At 37.6% G+C, this 21,919-nt stretch overlaps 1 protein-coding gene across 18 annotated transcripts in view; it reads left to right on the top strand.

Annotated features, from left to right (window-relative positions):
• Window positions 1-21,919, top strand: part of DYM (dymeclin) — a 384,258-nt gene that overhangs the window by 50,682 nt on the left and 311,657 nt on the right. For 16 of the 18 annotated variants that reach the window (XR_014074652.1, XM_081561982.1, XM_081561983.1 and 13 more), the window contains 4 exons: window positions 1,089-1,141; window positions 7,050-7,143; window positions 8,080-8,213; window positions 18,471-18,543. Coding sequence is in view for 17 of the 18 variants with exons in the window: in XM_081561982.1 (XP_081418108.1) it covers window positions 1,089-1,141; window positions 7,050-7,143; window positions 8,080-8,213; window positions 18,471-18,543 (354 nt within the window). In the remaining variant the exon portion in view is untranslated. Of the gene's footprint in view, window positions 1-1,088; window positions 1,142-7,008; window positions 7,144-8,079; window positions 8,214-18,470; window positions 18,544-21,919 lie in introns of all 18 variants that reach the window. The other 2 variants (XM_081561990.1, XM_081561989.1) reach the window with 2 other exon arrangements.

The following is a 21,919-nucleotide window of genomic DNA, read 5'->3' as shown; positions in this document are numbered from 1 at the left end:
GGTGGCTGTTTTTATGTCTTTGGAGACATAAAATCTCCCAAATCTGAATCCTTTGCAGATATTTAAATTGGTTTTTTTTGTTGTTGTTGTTGAGTCAGAGTTTTAAAAAAATGTATTTTGGATATTAATGCCTTATCAGGTATATGATTTGCAAATATTTTCTTTCATTTGGTTGGGTTGACTTTTCACTCTGTTGATAGTATCCCTTGATATGCAAAAGGTTTTAATTTTGAAGTAGTCCATTTGTTTTCTTTTGATGCCTGTGTTTTTGGTGTCACATGTAAGAAACCGTTGCTGAATCCACTGTCATGAAGCTTCCCTCCTTTTTAACTCTAAGAGGTTTATGTCTGTCTCTGTCTATGCCACCTGTCTCTGTTTCAGTTTGCATCTGCCCCAGTTTTTCTATATATTTATAAATTATTGGGGTTTATATATGTGTTTTGCCTCTTGCTTTGTTTCTTTTTCAGTGTTGTTGAACTGTTTGAAAGTATTATAAAAAATAATGGCATTTATCTAAAGTTTAATCCTGTAATAAGTACTTCCCTTGGAGCTGGGCACATGAGTCTCCTGCCTTGTGCTCTGTGCTTGGGAATACCTTGTTTGAATTTTTCTGTAAGTCCCTCCAGTCCTGCCTCTCTTCTCTGCCTCAATACCTAAAAGGCAAGGTGCCCCAATTGCTTTTTTTTAGGAGTCTCATGTTGAGAATTATAGTAAATTTTCTAATTACATTGAGAATAGAAGCTTTATTTTGCTGATGTTATTGTTTACCACTGTACACTGTATTTTCCTTCTGAGTTGTTTTTCTTATGTTTATTGTTATATATTGCTTTAACTGGTTAGTATGAACATGATTGAAAGTGAAAGTTGCTCAGTCATATCCAGCTCTTTGCGACCCCATGGACTATACAGTCCATGAAATTCTCCAGGCCAGAATACTGGAGTGGGTAGCCTTTCCTTTCTCCAGGGGATCTTCCCAATCCAGAAATTGAACTGGGGTCTCCTGCATTGCAGGTGGATTATGATTAGTGTTATAGCTAGGAACATGACTAGTGTTATAGTTATTAATTACCTTTCTTCTCTTTTTCTAGTACTGAGTTGAAGCTCCTAGAGGAGGCAACCATTTCAGTCTGCAGGTCTTTAGGTAAGGAGGAAAAATGAATGTGTGTGTGTGTGTGTAATGTGAGGCAGTTATTTCAAATTTTCTGTTAACAAATTTTGTTAGTGCAGTATGAATTTAATTAATGAAGTGATGTATTTTTGATGATGGTAATTTTAATAGTACTAATTATTCTTGGTGCTCAGTGATGCCACTAGAGGGTACCATTCAGTTAACAGCAGTGAGACACATGGTTGCTTAATTTGCAGTCATAGTAATGGACTCTGCTAAGACATAGAGCTTGTTCTTTTTGCAAATTTTGAAATATTGTTTGTTTTGTAGAGAATATAGGATCATTCATCCTTTGCCAGTTGCAAAAGATGCTGTTGCTGGCTATGTTAACTAGAATAATTATTACTCATTAATAGGAAAATATATTCAGAAGCTTCTCAAATTAGTAATAACAACTTTGTGTTAATGGTAAAGTGCCTGAGCTCTGGAATTATTTTATGGTCTTAATTATAGCTCTGCTACTTAATTATTAGCTGAGCTTTAATTTCTTAATCTAAATTGCAGAATTTTCATGAGGAAAAGTCAGATAACATGAAATATCCAGTATAGTGCCTAGCATCTTGTCATTATTCATTATTTATGTCAGTAAATGTTACCTTTTTTCGACCTCACTTCTCAAATACTTTACTTTCAAATTGGTAACAATTGGAAAGCAATGTATGCCTTAAAAAATGTGGATAATTATACTTACATTTCACTGTTGCTTTGAAAATTAGAGATAATATAGCTGTGAAACAAGTGGTGTACAAGAGCTTAATGAATGATGACAAGCTTGTTTTTAAATCAAGCTTGTGGATATGCTCCATGAAAGCTAACTCCCATTTAACTTACTCTGCCAAAAACAGTCTTTGATGAAATATTTTTGCTTTTAAAAACAAATTATGTTGGTAATGACAGAGGTGTTATTATAACAGTTGCCTTGCATTTTTTCTTTAGGTATAACGATAGATTTTGAGAATTTTGTACTAAATAGAGCTGACTTTCACAAACCTGTGTGACAGTTTGCTGAAAGTTAATTTTATGTAACAGTGATATCTGTGCAGTTATTATGATATAGTTTTTAAGTGACCTTGGGGTTTTTACAAAAATAGCATTTTTAAATTGGGAATAATACTTATTAATACAATGTGGAAAGCATACTAAAATGTAAAAAAGGCAGTATGTGCTCATATTCCACAACGCTCACAAAGCTGTTGTTAATATTTTGCCTTCTGTTATTTCTTCTTTGGATATACATTTACATACATATTAAATACACACATACGATTATTTTAATCTGTGTTTTTCACTTGGTATTGTATATTTAAGTATGTCATTCTATATTTAAAACCACTTTGGAGAATAGCAAAAAGAATATCACTGCTACTCTTTTGTGATAAGATCAAAATCTTAGCAGAGTATCCTGTGTATATTGATTTATATGCACAGTTTTATGTAAGTGGTATTATTTAGATGTTATTTTCACTTAGCAGTACTCAGAAGCTTCTTTTCATGTCAATAGATATAAAGGCATATAGATTTCAAGGGTTTTTTGGGTATATGACAATTCTCTTTTATTTTTTGGTCTGAAAATGTTTTCGTTTTTCCTTTACTTTTGGAAGATAGGTGTGCTGGGTGTAGAATTCTAGGTTGGCGATAATTCTTTCCATACTTTAAAGACACAATTCTGTCATTTTTCTGGTTGTTCTCATTTTGTTGAGATTAAAGCTGTCAGTGTTAGTGTTGTTCTTTTTGGGGGGAAAAAAAGGAGGTTTTTTCCTTCTGGATAGTTTTGCATTTTTCTTTTTTAATCCTTTGGTTTTCAGCATCTTAGAATATGCTGAGGAGTATTTTTCCTTCCTTTCTTCTTTCTTTCATACCTTTTTCCTTCCTCCCCTTTCCTCCCTCCCTCCCTGCTTGTTAGATCTGTAGTTTGATGTCTTTCATCAATTTTGGAAAATTCTCAGCCATTGTTGATTTATATTATATTAATACATTGTTTCTGTCCTATTCTGTCTTTTCTCTCCTTCAAGAGTCTCTATTATAGTCTCTGTTAACATTTTCACTGTGTATATGTTTGCTAGGCTCTTTTTTTTTTTTTTGTATTTTACTTTCTTTTTCTCTCTGACCTTCCATAAGATATTTTCTATTAATCTGTCCTTAGTTTACTAATTTTTTTTCCTGTTAAACCCATCTATTGAAATTTCTAAAATGAAAGTTAAATTTTAGAATGGCTTTATATTTATAGAAAAGTTGCAAAACCGTGTAGAGAGTTCCCATATAGCCCTCATCAATTTCCTTTATTGTAAACATCTTACATTTATATGGTATATTTGTTCCAACTAAAGAGTTAACATTGGTACATTACTATTATCTAAACTTGACCCTTTTTTTCAGATTTCACTAGTTTTCCCACATGTCCTTTTTCTTTTTCAAGATGCTACATTGCATTTAGTCATCAAGTCTCCTTAACCTCCTCTGGTCTCAGATTTTCCTCATTTTTAATGACTTTTAAGAGTTTTGAGAAATGATGGTAGAGTGTTTCCAGAATGTCCCTCAATTTGTTTGATGTTATTCTCATGGCTAGATGGGAGTTATGGGCTTGTAGGCATCACAGAGGTGATGTGCTGTTCTTAACACATCATATCAGGGGTACATGCATGAGTTTCACTGATGATGTTGACCTTGATTATGTGGCCAGTGTTGTGTTTGTCCATTTTCTCCATTGTAAAGTTGTGTCCCCTGTTCTCTGTTGCCTTCATTTTGAAGGACAGTTTTTCTAGATACAGAGTTCTTGGTTGGCATTTATTTTCTCTCATCCCTTTGACTAGATTATTCCATTGCCTTTCGGTCTCTTTTCAGATGGAAAGTCTGCTGTTTAATTTTATTGTTGTTCTCCTGTAAATAAGTCATTTTTTTTGTTAACTGCTGTCAAGATTTTGTCTTAACTTTTACAAAATTTTGAAATTTATTCTTTATTCTATTTGGGGTTTTACTTAGATACATAGATTAATGTTTTCATCAATTTGGGGATGTTTGTGGCCATTGTTTTTGTTGGGCTTTTTGTATTCATCTTTATTACTTATCCCCTGAATCTACACGTGAGGTGCTGGGTCCAAGACAAATTTCTTTACCTCATAGTGAATTTTAAATGCATTCCTGTCCATTTCCCGCTAGTTGTTACCTATTAGGATAGTACTGTGAGAGCCAAGTCAGTTGTTTTATGTGAGGAGGTGAAGATGGCTCTGTGTCCACCGTGTTTACTTCTTACCAATTGTTTTTTGGGACTTGTTACCTTTGCATCTGTATCGCAAGGTATCAGGTGAGATGATTAGCGTTGAGTGTTCTGGTTGGAGTAGACAAAAGTATTTTTAGCAGTTAGGCTTGCTAATGATCCAACAAATAAAACTTTTGTTCAGTTCTATAGAATTTTTATTTTGTTAAATGGTTTCCTGTTTTTTGACTCCTCATTCAGCATTTTTCATGAGCATTGATTTTTGTGTATTTCTTCATGGGTGTTTTATTTTTAATTACTTATTAAAAAAAAAAAAATTCACACCCATACAAAGGCAGACCTCCCATATGTTCATCTCCCAGTTCCAGTCATTTTCAGCTCATGTCCAGTCTTGTTTCATCTGTTGCTCAGTTGCCCAGTCATGTCTGACTCTTTGCAACCCGTGGACTGCAGCACACCAGGCCTCCCTGTCCCTCACCATCTCCTAGAGTTTGCCCAAGTTTGTGTTCATTGCATTGGTGATGCCATCCAACCATCTCATCCTCTGATGCCCTCTTCCCCTTCTGCCCTTGATCTTTCCCAGCATCAGGGACTTTTCCAGTGAGTCGTCTATTCATATCAGATAACCAAAATACTGGAGCTTCAGCATCAGTCCTTCCAGTGAATATTCAGGGTTGGTCTCTCTTAAGATTTACTGGTTTGATCTCCTTGCTGTCCAGAGGACTTTTCATGAGTCTTCTCCAGCACCACACTTTGAAGGCATCATCTGTATCTCTCACTTACTTATTGACATATAAACATGTGTAGAAAAGTGCACAAATAAAAAGTGTATATGAATCCAAAAACATATCCTCACATAATTAATTTGGCACAAACCTTAGGCATTATATTTTTCATCCATAGATATTATAGTATGCATCTCATAGTAATGATTTTTTAAAGGAAAAAATACCATTATCTACTAAAAAGAAATTTTTAGTATCATAAAACATCCACTGACTGTTCAAATTTCTATTTGTCTCAGTTTGTTTGAATCAAGAGCCAAATACAGTACACACGTTATTATTAGTTAATGTGTCTTTACAATTCTTTTTCATAGCTAATTCCTCCTGAATTTGTCTTTCCTTTTTCCCCTGTCTCGATTTTTTCTTATTGAAGAAAGTGGATAGTAGAGTTTCCCACAGTGTAGATTTTGTTGATTGCATCTTCATAGATGTTAACATGTCTCTTTCCTCTATGTTTTCTGTATATTGGTAATTGGACCTTGGGGATACCAATGATATTGGTAATTGGACCTTGGGTATTCCCAATGGGAATAGGTATTTTAGTGGGATTATTATTATTATCTGAGTATTACCTAGACTTTGCTTGAACTCCTGTGGACACAGAGAATTCATTTTTCACACAGTCATTTTAGTTAACAGATTCAAGCTCTAGAGTCAAATGAGTTCATTTTCTATTAAGCATTATCATTATCTGAATTTTATAGGTGAAGAAACTGAGGTACAGAGAGGTTAAAGAAGTTGACAGGTGTCACAAGTGGTGGAGTTGAGCTTTGAACCTAGTCTAGTTCCACATGCTTTTCTGCCTTCCTGTCAGATATCCCCTGTTCTTACTCTCGCTCCTGAAGCTCCAGAGCACAGCTTTAGGGGCGTGGGCTTCAGTAGTTGCAGCACTCCGTCTCAGGAGCTGCAGTGTGCAGGCTGAATTGCTCTGAGGCATGTGGAATCTTCTGGGACTTTTAAGCTAAACCCAGAGCTTCAAAGTAGGAAATTTTTGATTCAGAGTGAAACTCTAACGATATCTCATCGCATGCCTATTCTGGATTATGAAAGCTGGACAAAACCTGCCCTAACTTAGTTGCCCCTTGGTACTCATTAGTGGAGTTCTCCACCCAGCAGCAGTGGGCATCACCTGGGAGACTGTCACAGATGCAGAATCACTCCACACATGTGAAATCAGAATTTAAACTTTAATGAGAATGCTGTGTGATTTAAATGCATGTTGGACTTTGAGAAGCACTGTCAACTTCAGTAGTGTAGGGTGGCCATGGGATTCTGCACTTCCAGCAAGCTCCCAGGTAAATGCTGTTGCAGCTAGTCCATGGACCACACTTGGATTAGCAAGGTGCTACACATTTTATCATAATGAGAAGATTATAAAGTTACTTGCATCTACTCTCAAGCTGTGACAAGAACACTTACCCAGTAGATAGACCTGGGCTGATTGGACAGTTATTGAGCACTAAACAGGTGTGCTCTAATGGTGTACTTATTCCCATGTACATCTTTTCTTTATAGTTTTGAGTTCTGAGATGAGATAACTTTTCTCCTACAGTTTCTATCATTTTCATTTGTGGAAGCCTGACGTCCTCAGCCAGCCTTCAGAAGTAGTTTTGTGAAGTTTGGTCAGCGTTCAGATGTTCTTTCGATAAATTTGTGGAGGAGAGAGTCTCATTTTCATTTGTGAATCGTTTTTTGCTATTTAGAATTAAGATCAAGCAGCAACTTCTCTCATTGCTAATTTCCCCAATTAGATTTGAAATTGACAATAAGCTTGGTCCCTGAGCAACTTCAATTTGACATTTGGTTTTAGAAATGTTATGATATGCTCACTTTAATTTCAGTTCTTAACTTTAACTTTTTGAAACCTTTTCTTCTCTTGCAGTTGAAAATAATCCTCGAACAGGAAACCTTGGTGCACTAATTAAGGTCTTCCTTTCTAGAACCAAAGAACTAAAACTTTCAGCAGAATGTCAGAAGTAAGCTGGCTGCTCTCTATATATTTAATTTATATTTAACAATATGACAATTATTCACTTATTGGTAGAAATAGGTTATGGTCTTTTGAAAGCTATAAAGGAATTATTCTCATTATTCAGGGAAAAAGTAAAAGAGGTTTTAATTAACTGTCCAAGTCATTAGGGTGAGATTATAAATTCTGGAATCTGATTTTAGTTAGCATTTTAGACAATCTTTAGAAATACATTCTTTAAGAAGATTAATTGTGTAATTATTATTTAAAAAGTTAATTTTTTTCCCATTTTCACTGCTGGATAGATCTAGTTTAATGACTTAGTGTGAATATTATTTCATTCTATATTTGTTTCCTTTATTTCTTGCATATTAGGTGAACGAAGGTTCAGATTAGACATTATGGTTTTATATTTATATAGTGGAAGGTTCACCTTTTATGCACTCAAGAATTTTTTGAAGATTGCTCATTTCCCTGTTTCCAAACAATTTATGTTGAATTCAATTAAAATTGTTTTGAGTCCATGACTGTTAATACAAGTAGCAGGTATACAAATACTGTACAACTGGTGATGCCCCACTTAAAATTTGGTTGTGTATTTGCATATATTTTCTTTATGTTATATTTGTAATTTTTTCTATTTTTAATTTTCTTTTGTTTTAATTGTTTATATATGGGACAACTATAATGTTAAGAACAAAGAGCAGTCATGCCTAAAGGAAAAAGTTTTTTTAAATTGACTCACTGTGTAAAATACAGAATAAAGTATGAGGTAAACTGTAGTAGATGTCATTGGTCCAGTGTCATAAATCATGGGCCATGAAGAAAGATATGGACATTATTCTAATATTACAAGCAAAATGAGAAATCATGGACTAGAAATAAATTGATTGTGCTCGTGATTAAACACTGATTCTTGTGTGATTTGTTCTTTCCCTTCTAGCCACATCTTCATCTGGCAGACACACAATGCTTTGTTTATTATTTGCTGTTTGCTGAAAGTGTTCATTTGTGAGATGTCAGAGGAAGATTTACAACTTCATTTTACTTATGAAGAAAAATCTCCTGGCAGTTACAGTAAGTCTTGCCTTAGATGACGTTCTGGGGGTAGCGTGTGTAACATAAGGATAGAATTTGAAAAATAAAAGTATAATTTTGAAAATTCTATTTTTCCTCATAATTTTCATTTGTAAATGACCTGACACCGTTCCTCTTTCTTTGCCTATATTAATTTAAACTAGCTGAGACTCATAGTTTTTTTCTTTTTTCAAATAAGGGAGCTGATAGGATTGAGACTTTAATTTATTTTGACTACTATATATATCACAGATATTTCTTTTTTTAGGAAGCAAATGTTAATTTAAATGCCATTACTGGGCTTCCCAGGTGGCATAGTGGTAAAGAATCCTCTTGCCAAGGCAGGAGACACAGGTTTCGTTCCCTGGGTCAAGAAGATCCCCAGGAGGAGGAATTGGCAACCACTCCAGTATTCTTGCCTGGAGACTCCCATGGACAGAGGAACCTAGTGGGCTATAGTCCATGGAGGAGGGTGGAAAGGAGTCAGACATGACTGAGTGACTGAGCATGTGTACACGTACAGTAGGCTAGTACGTTACTAAGGGAGACAACCAATCAGAATTACAGATTTTATAAATGTTAAAAGTTACTTTTGTGGGACATAACAGTCTCTGAGTCTGGGTATATTTGGGACTCCTTGATCAGAAATAACAATTTTATTTTATTTTGCTTTTATTCATCATTTATTCTTTCACATCAATCTACATACAAATATTCAATGGCAAGAATATGACAGGACCTCATTAAGGGCACAGTAAAATATAAACAAAAGAGATGGAAGCTCAAGCCTTATTTTTTTTTAAAGAAGTAACAAATAATTCTAAGTTACAATAAAAGTTACAAAGAAAACACACTTGATATGAAGACAGAAAATAATAAATTGGAAATAACAGGATTTTTCATTCTTCTTGATTACAGTAATCTTTTGTTCTTTGAGAAATAACATTTTAAAGGATAGTTTTATGATGCCAAAGTGTATTGTCTTTTTCTGAAGTTATAGGAAGAGTTTACCATTTTCTCCTGATATTGGTGAGAATTTTTTTTTCCCCAGTAGTTAGGAGGGCCTATGATTTTCAGGATCAACTGCTGGTGTTCCATTCCTTAGCATTAAAACTTACAATCTGGAAGATAATGAGATTATTAAATGAAATACAAGGAATGCAGTTTTTTAAAATTTATTTTTAATTGAAGGATAATAGCTCTACAGTATTGTGTTGGTTTCTACCAAACATCAACATGAATCAGCCATAGGTTTACCTATGTCCCCTCCCTCTTGAACTTGCCTCCCACCTTCCCCGCTGTCCTACCCTTCTAGGTTATTACAGAGCCCTGGTTTGCGTTCCCCGAGTCACACAGCAAATTCCCGTTGGCTGTCTAGTTTACATATGGTAACGTGTGTGTTTCCATGTTAACTCTCTCCTTACATCCTTCCCTCTCCTTCCTCCCCTGTGTCCATAAGTCTGTTCTCTATGTCTGGGTCTTCTTTGCTGCCCTGCAAATAGAAGGAATGTAGTTTTGGATCTGCTTTTCATGTTTGCTTCTCTCTTTATCAAGGCAAAGGCGCTTTTGCTTCTGAGTTTCCTGGGTTCATTTTTTCAAAACACACCTCTGCCTTCATTGGGTTTTCTTGCCCACATAGGGCTTTATACATTAATATATTTAATTTACTACATTGCTAATCAGCCTTCTATATTTGTTAAATATATACTGGTGTTTAAATGATTAGAGCTTTTAATGGGGAGTGTGCCTTGCATGTGTTAGTTTTGTTAATGTTAGGCTTTGTCTTTGTGGTGCCAACTGTGCCAAACGTAGTTCTGTTAGTGAACTGCGTTCCTTTCCAGGAAGTTCTGTCAACAATAATGGAGTGAACGTTTATCTCTGCTGAGCCTGAGAGCACAGTCCAGCCATCATCTGCAAAGCCAAAACTTTGTTTTGCATTATGTTAGAAGAATTAGGGAAATGTTTAATATAATATCATTTTTATTTTAATATAAAAGCATTTATTCATGACTTACCATTGAGAAGATTGATGTGCTTGAGAGATACAGTGTACGTTTTTGGTCACCCTTGCTGTACCTGTACTCCCCACTCACATCCATGCTTGAGAACCATGGTTTTGTTGTACATCCCAGGTGGCTTCATGTAGAGTCAGGGCAGATGACACTCCTCAGTCATGGCCACTTTATCAAGATAGTTGTCTCACTGAGGGAGCCATCTGTGAGGCCTGGTAGTTGGTGGTTCTATGTGTTGACAGACTGTCCTCTTCCTTTATTTGGTTAGCAATTCAGGATTTTATAGTGCTCTTTTGTTCTTTTCATTTGCAGCTGAACTGCTGTTTGTCCACCAGCTTAAGTCCAGTGAACATCTTCTTAAGGTTGAAGACTTGCTGTTTTTGGCATATGTAAAATTATTTTCATCTTAGCTTTAGGTTGTTCATTTGAGACTCCTTATCACTAGTGTAAGTCGTAGTGACATTGATATTTCCTGTCATTGTCTTTTTACAGTTTATAAAGGTGTGATAAAATTAAATGATTGCACAGATACTGTTGAATGGAAAAAAATGGAAGCTCACTGTACGGTAGCTGAAAACATTCATTGATTAGCCAGTGTATGAATATTTGACTTAGTTGTGTGAAAGACTGTTCAAGAATAGGTAAATATACAATGGTAAGGATTCTTTGAAGGTTAAATTGACAAAAGTAGAGGACTGTCTACAAACAACTGAACAAATCAACTGAGGCTTTTTAGGATTGTTGGGTTATTACAGCATACTGCATTTTTTTGTTTATCCCAATTCACTGTAGTATTGCCGTGATCAGATGGATATTGCTGCCATATTCAGTGAAGCTGTCTTTATGAGGGTAAAGTGACTCGGTATGCTCTCAGTTTATAATTGAAATATGTGAGGATTTCATATTTGAACATTTTCCTGTGGGCTCTGTATGATGTGGTAGTAGATTGTTTGCTGGAGGGAATTTGTATCATTATGCAAAGATAGCTCTTTCCACGATTCCATGCTTTCAGGAATAGTTAAAGGGACAAAATCAGCCCTAGGCAAAACTGTGAAGTACTACAAAATTGTCTGCATTCTCCCTTTGCTGTAGGTGCAAGTTTTTCTTTCCTCAGTGTTGGTATTATGTCCTGTTTTTGCTGACACAATAACTGATATTTTACATTTTGTATACATAAAGCCAATATTTTAAGTCCTTAGGCACCTAAATCTGTTGCTGGTTTCGTTAAGCACTTACGGTGGCTTGTTTCCTTAAGTCTTTAATAATGCTGACTGTGAACTTCTATTTGTTTGATCTTAATCTAAGGACCCAAGTAAGGGAGGGATTTGTATTTGCTTCTAAAGGGACACAGGGACTGCAGCATAAGACCACTTTAGTCTCCCTTAGCAGTTCTTGGCTTAATGGGGCTCTCAGGTTCAGTGTCCCAGTGGCCAGGCTGAAGGCTTAGGTCTCCCAGTAGCTGGCTTCATCCTCAGGGACACCCTGTCCTTAAGAGTTTGCTTCTTGCTCAGTGTTTTACTTCAGATTCAAGCCACAGAGTGTTCGCTTGTGGTTATTCTTTTTGGTTATGGTGCTGGGGTCCTTGGGAGATTCCCTTTACTTTCTGGAAGCCCATTAGTGCACTGAAGAGTTTATTTTAGCCAAAAACTCATTATTTTTGTACAGAAGGGCTCTTTGGAGTAACTACTCCACGGTACTGCTGCCAGTGGAAGGCAATTATAGTTTCTTTACAAAGTTTAAAACAAATTTTTCAAATGAAGGAGGATACCTTTGGATATTGAGAGACTGAAGATAGAAGCAAAAAGGAGACAGCCTTGGCAGGGAGAGCTGGGCAGAGCAAGGGCTGTGGGTTTGAGGAGCCTGAGAACCAGTTAGCACAGCTCTGTACAGATTAGAAAAGAGACTTGTCAAGTCCAGGTAAAAGGCTTGCTTGAGTACATTTTGTTGGCGCAGGGTAGTTCAATATATATATATATTTAAAATTTTTTCATGTATTATTTTTTATTGTCATCTAATTGCTCTACAATATTGTCTTAGTTTCTGCTGTACAACAAAGTGAATCAGCTATATGTGTACATATGTCCCCTCCCTCTTAAGCCTTCCTCCCCTCCCCTGTATTTATTTTTAAAAATTATTTATTTTTGGACTTGCTCTCAAGCATAGTGGATTAAATATACATGATCATCTTTGCTTTCTCCTGAAACCCCAGAAAATATCAGTAAAGGGGTTTTGAACAGGTTATGAATTTATTAGATTAAAGAGAAAGAGGGGGAGACTGTTAATCACAATTGGCAAGTTGGAAAACTGAGTGATGCTGAGCTAAACTGACCACTGAAAGCTGGGAGCTAAATGCCTTCAGGGTTGGAGAATTCCAGAAACAAGCCAGTTCTTGCCACAGAACTTGGGAGAGGTTTAGGAATTGGAAGTGCCAGGTGTCTCCAAAGGCAGACAACCAGGGGGATTGACCGGAAGTCTCTACTCTTGTGACGCGCATCATGGGACCACCCCTTTCCCAGTTTAATACTGAAACCTGTTCTCTATAGAGGCTGGACCAGCGGGGCCTCCCTGTATGAGTTCTTGGGCACGGTGGAGGCAGTGGTGTAGGGAGAACAGGGTTGAGAGAAGAGGCTACACGTGAAAGAGTAAGGCGTCTTGACTTGGCTTCTAGAATGCTGACACTGGGGTTTTACCCACTCCACTGCCTTTCCTGCCATAAGTGGATCCTCTTCTGAAGAAAATGAACCAAAAAACAGGGAAAGACTCAGAGAAACTGACATTTGGGTGCCCTTCCGTGAAGCATTTCAGAGCCATCCGCTGGCAACCCCTGCGTGGCAGGCTGTGCCTCCGCGCGTGGAGCTTCTGTCAGCGTGTGCCTCCCCCTGGCAAGTAAATGGAAGCCAAGGATCCCATACAGGTGAGAAAACTTATGATTTGTGAGAGACCAAAACGAACAAGAAAAAATTATATGAGATGGAAATTTGTGGAAAAAAGTCAGTAATCACACCTCTGGAACACAACCACTTTCCTTCACATTCATGTCTGGCTTAAAACTTTTTTGAAACTCTTTGGAATTACCTTCCAAATCTGAGATGTGTTTGAAAGTGCTTAGGCTCCCACGATGGCGGGCTTTACTGCTCTTTCTCCACTTGCTCCGGTCCCTCACGCCTGGGGCCGCTAAACCAGAAACTGTGTTGGGGACACACAGTTGTGTTGAGTGATTTGTATTTTATTTTTGTCTTAATGTAAAACTTCATAGTTTAATCTCATTAGTTATGGATAAATAATATAAAAAAACCCCACAATAGTTGAAAAATGTGACTCAGAGAAAAAAGAGAGTGCAGATTTAGCACAGATTTATTCTTTTAAAATATTCAGCTTATAAGATTTATAATCTGACTTTGCAGAAAAATAAAGTGTTTCTAGGAACTCTTGACTTGTTTTTGGTCATATAATAGGTGAGAGTGTGATTCATGGTATTTCTTTCTCTCCCCTTCTTTCTTTTATGTGATCAGTGGAATAGAATGAATTAAATTTTACTAACAGCACATTTTATGATGAAATCTCATAGACTGTATTATCCTTGAGGGTAAACAGAAGCATTTCTGTTTGACCACAGTAATAGCAGTCAACCAGAATTATTGCACATTTTATTGGAATGGGTAGGACACAGGTTTATAAATATTGTAATGCATGGAAATGTAGACCAGTTTTATTTTTAGAGAAGAGTGAATCCATTTGCTTTTCCTTAATTGATTATGGAAGCATGTTTGATTTTGCTAATTAGAAGCTTAAGTGTGATTTTTGATACTTTAGGATAATCCCAGTATTCGCTTTACAACTAAAATAGACAGTAGCCTAGACCCTCAGAAAAACCATGGTTTTTCTGAGTATGAGTTCATAGTAAGTATAATGTAGCTATGTGTCTTTATTTTAAGAGAGTCTTTTGCTCTGAACTTTCAAGTCCTCTTTGGAGTGTGGCTCTGTTAATTCTGAAGTTTTAAGTACCTGTATTAGTACAGTATTGGGCAGCGCTGAGAAACTGACAGTTTGACTGTTTTTAATTAATTTATTTTTCACTGTGCTGAGTCTTCGTTGCTGCGTGGGCTTTTCTCTAGTTGCGGAGAGTAGGGGCTGCTCTTTAGCTGCGGTGCAGAGGCTTCTCACTGCAGTGGCTTCCCTTGTTGCGGAGCATGGGCTCTAGGGCACGTGGCTTCAGTCGTCGTGGCACGTGGGTTCAGTAGCTGTGGCTTGCGGACTCTACAGCACAGGCTTAACAGCTGTGGTGTACAGGCTTATTAGTTGCCCCATGGCATGTGGGATCTTCCTGGATCAGGGATTGAACCCGTGTCTCCTGCATTGGCAGGCAGATTCTTTACCACTGAGTCACCAGGGAAGCCCTAGTTTGACTTTCTGAATGTAAAGAAAACAACAGCCATTTGCTCTCTGTCTTTTAATATTCCTTTCAGTAACGATGTGTAACCTGATTTAAGTGACCCATATGTTTCTTTTTTCTGGCTGCTGCTTAGTTTTCCATCAGTGCTATTTTTTCCCCTTCCTTGAGTAAGTGCTGTAAAAATTTTTCTTTTCTCCCTTTCTTCCACACCTGCCATCCCTCTGACTGATGGGAGGCATTTTATCATGACAATGTTTTATTATCTCTGGTTCTCTCCCTAAGGTCAAAATGAGAGAGTTGAGTCTTCTCCATGATACTGAGCAGGTGCCAAACAGAAAGCACTGACAGGTTAGATTCAGGTGTAGATTATTAGAGCTGTGAAGTGAAAGTCTCTCAGTCGTGTCCGACTCTTTGTGACCCCATGGATTATACAGTCCATGGGATTTTCCAGACCAGAATACTGGAGTGGGTAGCTGTTCTCTTCTTCAGGGGATCTTCCCAACCCAGGGATCGAACCCAGGTCTCCCACATTGCAGGAGTGAGTGACTAGAAATCTTGTCTTTCTCTATTTTTGCTTTCTCGTGTTTGTGCCTCCCTCTGCTGATACTTGTAGGGACTACTGAAGTGGCATTTGGGTTTTAAAGTGGGAGAACCTCAAGGGTGGGGTGAGGTTTCAGTGACCTTGTTCTGCAAAATATTCTTAATAAGAGATTGTATTTATTCATTGTTTGAGATTATTTGTAAATTGAATATTTAAGTCAAGGACTTGAGTACGTATTGATGGCTGTGTAGGATATCACCTTGATGTGTAAAATGATCTGTGCTATTTCCAGTCTCTTCCTTAATATGGCTCAGAATACTCACCAGAGATTTGTAGGGTCTTCAGTGATACTTGGATTGGTTGACTGGATTTTTTTTCTCTCTTTGTATAGAAACGGGTCTTTAAAAGTCATTTGTAAATTCCACCCCCACCCTCCCTTTGGAAGTCTGAATTTAGGTTAAATCTGAACTCTGCCAGTTACTGTGGGTAAATAGCCTCTCTGAGCCTTGATCTGTGAAATGATGATGATACCTACTCCTTAAGAGTGATTGTTAGGATTAATGTGGGCTAGAGAGAATGGAATGTTTATGATTTAAAGTATTAAAATATTCGGCTGGAGTTATAGAGACAATTTAAAACTCTTTAGGAGGTTAAAAAAAAGCACATACACAACTCTGGTTTGTGAAACTTCTCAATACAGTAAACACATTCAAATCTCTGCAAAGTCCTTTACTCAGAGAACATCAGTTTACTTTGTCATGGACCTGCAAATTTCAAGGACTTCTAAGATTCTCTTTCCTGTAAGAAATGGAATGTGTTCCAGTAATTTTTGGCAGGTGAGTTTTATATTTACTTGTTTTTAATTGAAACTAAGGAAGATATTTGGCCTCATATGGAAGCTGAGTGATAAATGATGCATGGAAACTAAGGCAGTATGAGTGACTTGCTTAATGTAAAGCCTAATAAGCAGTCAAATCTTATCATTCTTCACTTACCTTGCAATTATTTGCTTCTAGAGTAACCCCAGAAATAATATAGTATTATGCAAGAATGTTTTTGTTTTAGTAAATGGAAATTTACTAAATTTACTGAGATTTCACTTGTAAATTGCTTATTCTTATCTTTAGTTTTGTTAGAACTTTGGCTTTGAAATGCTATGTTTTACTTGTATGAGATGGATTTATCAACATTGTTTTCATTAGGATTACATTGATAACGAAGCTGTGAATGTACTCCTTAGTTAACAGGCTGTAAACTTGACTGAAGTCGCGATTTGGATGGCACATGGAACCAAAGAGAGGTCTTTGTCACCATTTTAAGATTTGAAATTTAGATATGTTTACACCCCTGGAGGAAAAAAAATCCAATTAGATGTCATCTGTGGGTCCTGAGCACTTGTTCCATCACCTATGTAATTAAAAAACTTGTGCAGGCTGTTTGGCTAAACCAGGGGTATGTTAGTAAACTGGTCAACTTACTTGGTCTAAAATGTTCTTTAGGAAATCAGTGAGTGATTCTAAACGTTACTGGGTCTGGGTCACCACATTCTCTAGGGTAAGGCATGGAATGACAGTTCAGCAAATGCATACTGAGTATATATTATTAATACATGCCAACACACCACTTGTTGGAATAGGTTGTTAACTCGCATGGGTCATGGTGGACAGCTCTGAAAGAGAAAGATTTAGCTAGCTCTTCTCCTGACTTTCTTCCACTCGTTGAGCTAAGTGGTAGTGACCTACCGCTTCTGGAGTGAGACTTAACGTGGTTATTGAACTTGAGTCTTGCTGTGTATTCTTTTTAGCATTGATTGATGTCTTCAGTATGATTTAATATTCTCTTCAAGCTTTGCACTGACCTCTCAGAGGGCTGCTGTGCCAGTTACTTCTATTTATGGCAAAGCAGGGAGGAATTTCTTCAAACTGAATACCAGGTGATATTGTGGTCTAGAAAAAAGAATTGCTAAACTTCTCTTTGCGGTGCCAAGTGCTTTGATGTTTTAGAAATAACTGCTAAATTTGGCCTTGGTCACCTGTGTTCAGTTCAGTGAACATGTATTGAATGTACATTATGTGCCAAACTCTTTGTATCTCTTTTTCCTTTAAGAGGGTCAAAGTCCAGTGCATGTATGTGTACTTGCAAAGTCGCTTCAGTCATGTCCAACTCTTTGCGACCCTTTGGACTGTAGCCTGCCAACCAAGCTTCTCTGTCCACGGGATTCTCCGGGAATGCTGGAGTGGGTTGCCATGCCCTCCTCCAGGGGATCTTCCTGACCCAGGGATTGAACCCTTGTCTCTGGCATCTGCCTGCACTGACAGGCAGGTGCTTTACCACTAGTGCCTCCTGGGAAGCCCCAAAGTCCAATAGGGGTCTGCAGGGGCCTGCTTTACTTGTAGTCAGAAGCTCTGGGATAATGCAGCCAGCATTGACAATAACAGACAGATGCACAGGGCATAGATGCCATGTAGATAACTATTTTTATTTAGAGTGAGTAAGAGAGTTGGGTGTGTGCCAGTGTTGAAGGGTATTCTGAGGAAGTGGATACTGGGAGTGAAATGAAACAGTAGTGGGTTAGAAAGAAGTATAGGAACTGAGGGAAGAAAGAATTTCGTAGATGTAGGTGTCAGTAGCGTCCAAAGCCGGGAGCCACATGTGATCCTGATTGGCTTCGTAAGTTAGAAAGTCACTTAGGTCCGAGAAGTTTGGGAAATAGGAGCATTTCTGTTGGCACAGTAGTTTGCAACCAACCTTTGCTGCTTACTTTGTAACTTGGGAAAGCCATTTTGACTTTGGCTCTTTGTAAAGAGATGTTTAGACTCTTGGTGGGTTCCAGTCTGTAATCATTGGGGTTCCATGAGTTCAGAGAAGGCACTTCTGGGTCTGCACGGACATCAAGGGTAAGGTCAGATTTTCGTTGGGGGAAAAAGTGCAGGTAGTCTATTTCTGATTTAAACAAAACAGCTGGAGCAGCTTAAGTTTTTATCAGTTTTATATATTTGACTTCAGTATAAATTTTATTTGAAAAGACATAGTACAATATAAGAAATTTGAAAACCACTGGTCTACAGAAGTCATAGTTGCCTTCAGATATTAAAAGCAATATAGTTAATAGCTGGTGTTCAAAATTCCTCTACTAGATGAAGATTATAATAGATGTTAACTTGCTCAGCGTATAGATTTTATTCAGAGGGCAACTTAGTATCTGAGTTTCTATAATAATGACTATTCTCATTAGGAATGAAAACTGAACTTCCAAACAACTGAATTTTGCTTTATACTTTGTTAAAAAATTTTTTTATGTGTCTCACCAGGTTCTGACTCAGAAGATCTTTTGGAAGAATTGCTCTGCTGTTTGATGCAGTTAATCACTGATATTCCACTCTTGTAAGTTCTGGCTAAGCCAGGATTACTTTTCTCTTCTTAGTGTATTGAAGATGCTAATTGATTGTGTTGAAGAGTTTTTGGGTTGTGGCATAGTACTTGCATGTATTGCTCTTATGTATGTCTCTGTGTGCATCCATGGGCTTCTCTCTGTCTTGCGTGATAATAGTTAGACTTTGATGACCCGTAATCAACACAAGAATTTTATGCTGTTGAGGGGAAAATAAACTCTTTAGCAACGTGAAGCATATGATAAGCACAGAATTAATCTGTGTAAACCAGGGTTTGAGAGAAAAGCAGTTTGAATCTGATACACACGTGGTAGATATAGCTCCTTGTCCACCCATTATTTGTTCTTCCCTTCTTCCTTGCTTCCGGATTTTATAAATGGCCTCTTTTGGAGAGGTTGGATTTCTATTTCTAGCTTCTCTTGAAGCTGGATGTGGTCAGTGAGAAGTAGGGGGAAGTCCTCCAGTGAAACTTACAGGCACAACTCTTTACAGGGGCCTGACTCACCTGAGAGGCATATATATATATTCATCTGTGAGAGCCTACTGTCCTGTTCTCCAGAGTGTGGGCAAGGTCTCCTTAGAGTTGTGTTGGACATCTTGGCACCATGAACTAAGAGACTCACAGCAAATTCTGCTTTGATGGCATTGAGCTGCTGAACCGAAGTGATCAACCACTAGTCCCCTGCTGCCCCCACCCCTGGAATTCTCATGTAAGAAAAATAGACCCTGTTTACACTGTTATAACTGGATTTCTGTTACTACAGCTGAATGCAGTTCCTGTATAATTCAGAATGTTTGTTACTTTTAAAACAGTTACCTTCAACCTTATTTGTCTCTCAGTGGAGCGTTTTTAGAATTTTTTTTCTTAATTGCCTCTCCAGAGTCCTAATGAAATTTGAATACTCCAGATACACTGAATATGTTTATATGCTATGACTTTTTGGAAGGCCATACATCATTATAATATCTATGAAGTTTTTCACCCCTGAAAGAACCAATTTTCACCCACTGGAGGGTGATCTCTTACACCCACTATTGAGAATGCATATTTTATTATTTATAAAAAAATTTTTGTTTTTTTATTTTTGGCCACACCACACGGCAGGTGGGATCTTAGTTTCCTGACCAAGGATCTAACCCATGCTGCTTGCAGTGGAAGTGCAACGTCCTAGCCACTAGACAAATGGGGAATTCCTGAGAATGCACATTTTAAAGGAGTTATTTTTTAAAATAAAAAAGTAGGTTTTAAGATTTATCATCACAAAATCTCAGTCTGTTTGGAGATATTGTTGGAAATATGCCCCTTGCCTGTGGCCCAAAAGGAAAGATGGGTATTTGTTTGAAAACAGGCCTCTGTTGTTCATGAGCGCTGCATCCAGAATTGTATTGTGACAGTCGCTCAGTTGTGTCTGACTCTTTGTGATCCCATGGACTATACAGTCCATGGAATTCTCCAGGCCAGAATACTGGAGTGGACAGCCTTTCCCTTCTCCAGGGAATCTTCCCACCCAAGGGATTGAACCCAGGTCTCCCACTTTGCAGGTGGATTCTTTACCAGCTGAGCCACAAGGAAAACCCTTGTATCATAGGCTTATTGTTTATAGGAAGAATTGTATTATAGGCTTAGAAATGAGAACCACCAAACCCTGTTGTGACCTGGTTTGGTCACGTGCAGCCTGGAAGGTAGGGCTGAGACAGCTGAGGAATCACCGACAGGGAAGGGCATGGAGAAAGTGCTCCAGGTAGTGGAACTCTTATGACAGTCACAGTTCTTTACATGCCTGGTATCCTTTCTCACTTTCTTCTCCAATATTGTTGGGGGAAGTGTGTGCCCAGGTTAGTTTACAGGCTCTTTGGGAACTAAATGTGGCTCCATGACAGTTTGGGCCAGTTACACATAAGCAGAAGTCAGGAGCTTGCAGAGCAAGTATCTTCAGCTCATTGCCCTTGGCCCTTCTCTTCCTACCTGGATGTGGAAGCAGTGCTCTGGCCTTCTTGAGTCCCGGATGATGGATGCCACACACAAGAACAGTGTCCCAGGAGCACGGGGCATTGATAATGTTATGGAAGAATTACACCAGCCCTCGATGGCTTACCTTTGGTTTTCTTCTTATGTTGAAAGAGTAAACAGTTAGTTTAGTTAAGCCACTGTGGTTAGCTTTCTGTCACATATGGTCAGATGTGGGAGGGGGAACACACATATTGCTTGTTGTCATTGTTTAGTTGCTAAGTTGTGTTTGATTCTTTAGCGACCCCGTGGACTGTAGCCTGCCAGGCTCCCCTGTCCATGGGATTTCCTAGGCAAGAATATTGCAGTGGGTTGTTATTTCCTTCTCCAGGGCTCTTCCCGACCCAGGGATGGAACCTGCATCTCCTGCGTTAGCAGGCAGATTCTTTACATTTAGCTACCAGGGAAGCCCCGTGTGTTGCCTGCTATTTGTTTATCATAGTATGTGTGAGGCTTCTTGTGTTCCTGATGTTAATTTTAAAAACAGCACCACCTCTATTACATTTGTTATTACCAAATACCAGCAACTTCTTATATATCCTAAATAAGTACATTGTTTTTGTTACTGTTGTTGATAAAATGTTGTGGTAAAGTTAAGAAGGATGGAAATGATAAATCCCCTTAGATAGTAAATAAGCTGTGAATACAATGTAGAGACCAGCCACTTAAACACTTGGAGAGCAAGTAGACAGTGTTGTAATATATCAAACATTTCAGTGTTTTAATGTGTTTATACTTTTTAAATGAACTGAAAATGCACAGACAACCAGATGTCTTGTATTATGTACACTCAGCTTTAACCAGCTGCTGAAACAATTTCTTGTGATTTAATGTTCTTGGAACTCCATCCTACAAGAAGGTTTGTCTTGGTAACAGTTTCCATGTGAAACCAAACTCCTCTTCAAATGTTTCATCTACTATAACCATAGTGCAGTGTTATGGATCAGCTTATAATTTAAGGAGGAATATTAACCTATGAGAACTGGCGATGCTGTGACACAGCTGACTGTCATCTGTCTTGCTATAAACGTTGAAGTTTAATGTGCTGCCTTAGTGGGTGAATAGCAAGAGGTATCTAATTTTCATGGCCTTCGTGGGTAATTCGAAACTTTTCTAGCTTAAACATTTGAGACTTTGAAATCATTCTGTTAATATTGAATGCAAGTGATTACCAAGAAGTTAGAGTGATTATAAGAATTTAGAAATCTGTAAATTTTAACTGATTCTTCATAATTAGGAGAACAGGATCAACTGTGGTAAACTCCTAGAATTTCTAAGAATTCATCTGTAATGAAAATTTACTTTTAAGTAGTAAGTGGATTCTGCTTCTCAGTTTGGATTTGTTGATAAAATATTAATT

The sequence above is a fragment of the Giraffa tippelskirchi genome, chromosome 14 (assembly GCF_054371585.1).
Source record: "Giraffa tippelskirchi isolate mGirTip1 chromosome 14, T2T-mGirTip1v1.2.pri, whole genome shotgun sequence".
NCBI classification, from domain to species: Eukaryota; Metazoa; Chordata; class Mammalia; order Artiodactyla; family Giraffidae; genus Giraffa; species Giraffa tippelskirchi.
The sequence above is the reverse complement of the archived record's forward strand: the minus strand, read 5'-3'. Positions and strand labels throughout refer to the sequence as shown.